Here is a 484-nt window from a genome sequence, read left to right as displayed (position 1 = left end):
GAGGGCAGCTCACCCTGGGGCTGCTGCAGGTGAGATGGGAACTCACACCGCAGCCACATCCATCTGCCTCCGCTTCCACATCCCGCCTCGTCACACGGGAGATGAAATCCTGAGTGCCAGAGAGGTGCTGAGCTCCACAGGCAGCCAGAACCCCCCGTCCCTTCCACCCCCTTGGCTGCAGGAACAGCCAGGATATCCCTTTTCCCCCCTCATGCACCAAGCCCCAACGATTCCCTTCCCTCCTCTCACTGCCGTCAGCTCTGCCCACACCACCCTCCATCCCCAAGGGGGTTTTTCCCCTCTAATGAAGCTGTTCCCAGCCCAGTGCCCAGTTAAAAACACCCACGAGGCCACAGCTGGGGCACTGGGATGCTCAGGAATTTGGGTTTTATTTGTTATCCCACAAAACCTGGGGGATAAAGCCACACCGTGCAGCAAATGTGCAGAGGGCAGAGACACCTTTAGTCTCTGAATACTTCAAAAA

The 484-nt window shown here is 57.4% G+C and overlaps 1 protein-coding gene across 1 annotated transcript in view; it reads right to left on the bottom strand.

The window, feature by feature from the left end:
• TTC12 (tetratricopeptide repeat domain 12) overlaps positions 1-81 on the bottom strand; it is a 14,043-nt gene extending 13,962 nt beyond the window's left edge. The window contains exon 1 of the mRNA XM_017738374.1: positions 47-81. Within this exon, the coding sequence (XP_017593863.1) occupies positions 47-81 (35 nt within the window). The remainder of the gene's footprint in view (positions 1-46) is intronic.
• Positions 82-484: the final 403 nt, after the last annotated feature.

Source organism: Corvus brachyrhynchos, unplaced genomic scaffold (assembly GCF_000691975.1).
Source record: "Corvus brachyrhynchos isolate BGI_N302 unplaced genomic scaffold, ASM69197v1 scaffold46, whole genome shotgun sequence".
NCBI classification, from domain to species: Eukaryota; Metazoa; Chordata; class Aves; order Passeriformes; family Corvidae; genus Corvus; species Corvus brachyrhynchos.
Note: the sequence above shows the minus strand (reverse complement) of the source record. Positions and strands in the feature narration are given on the sequence as shown.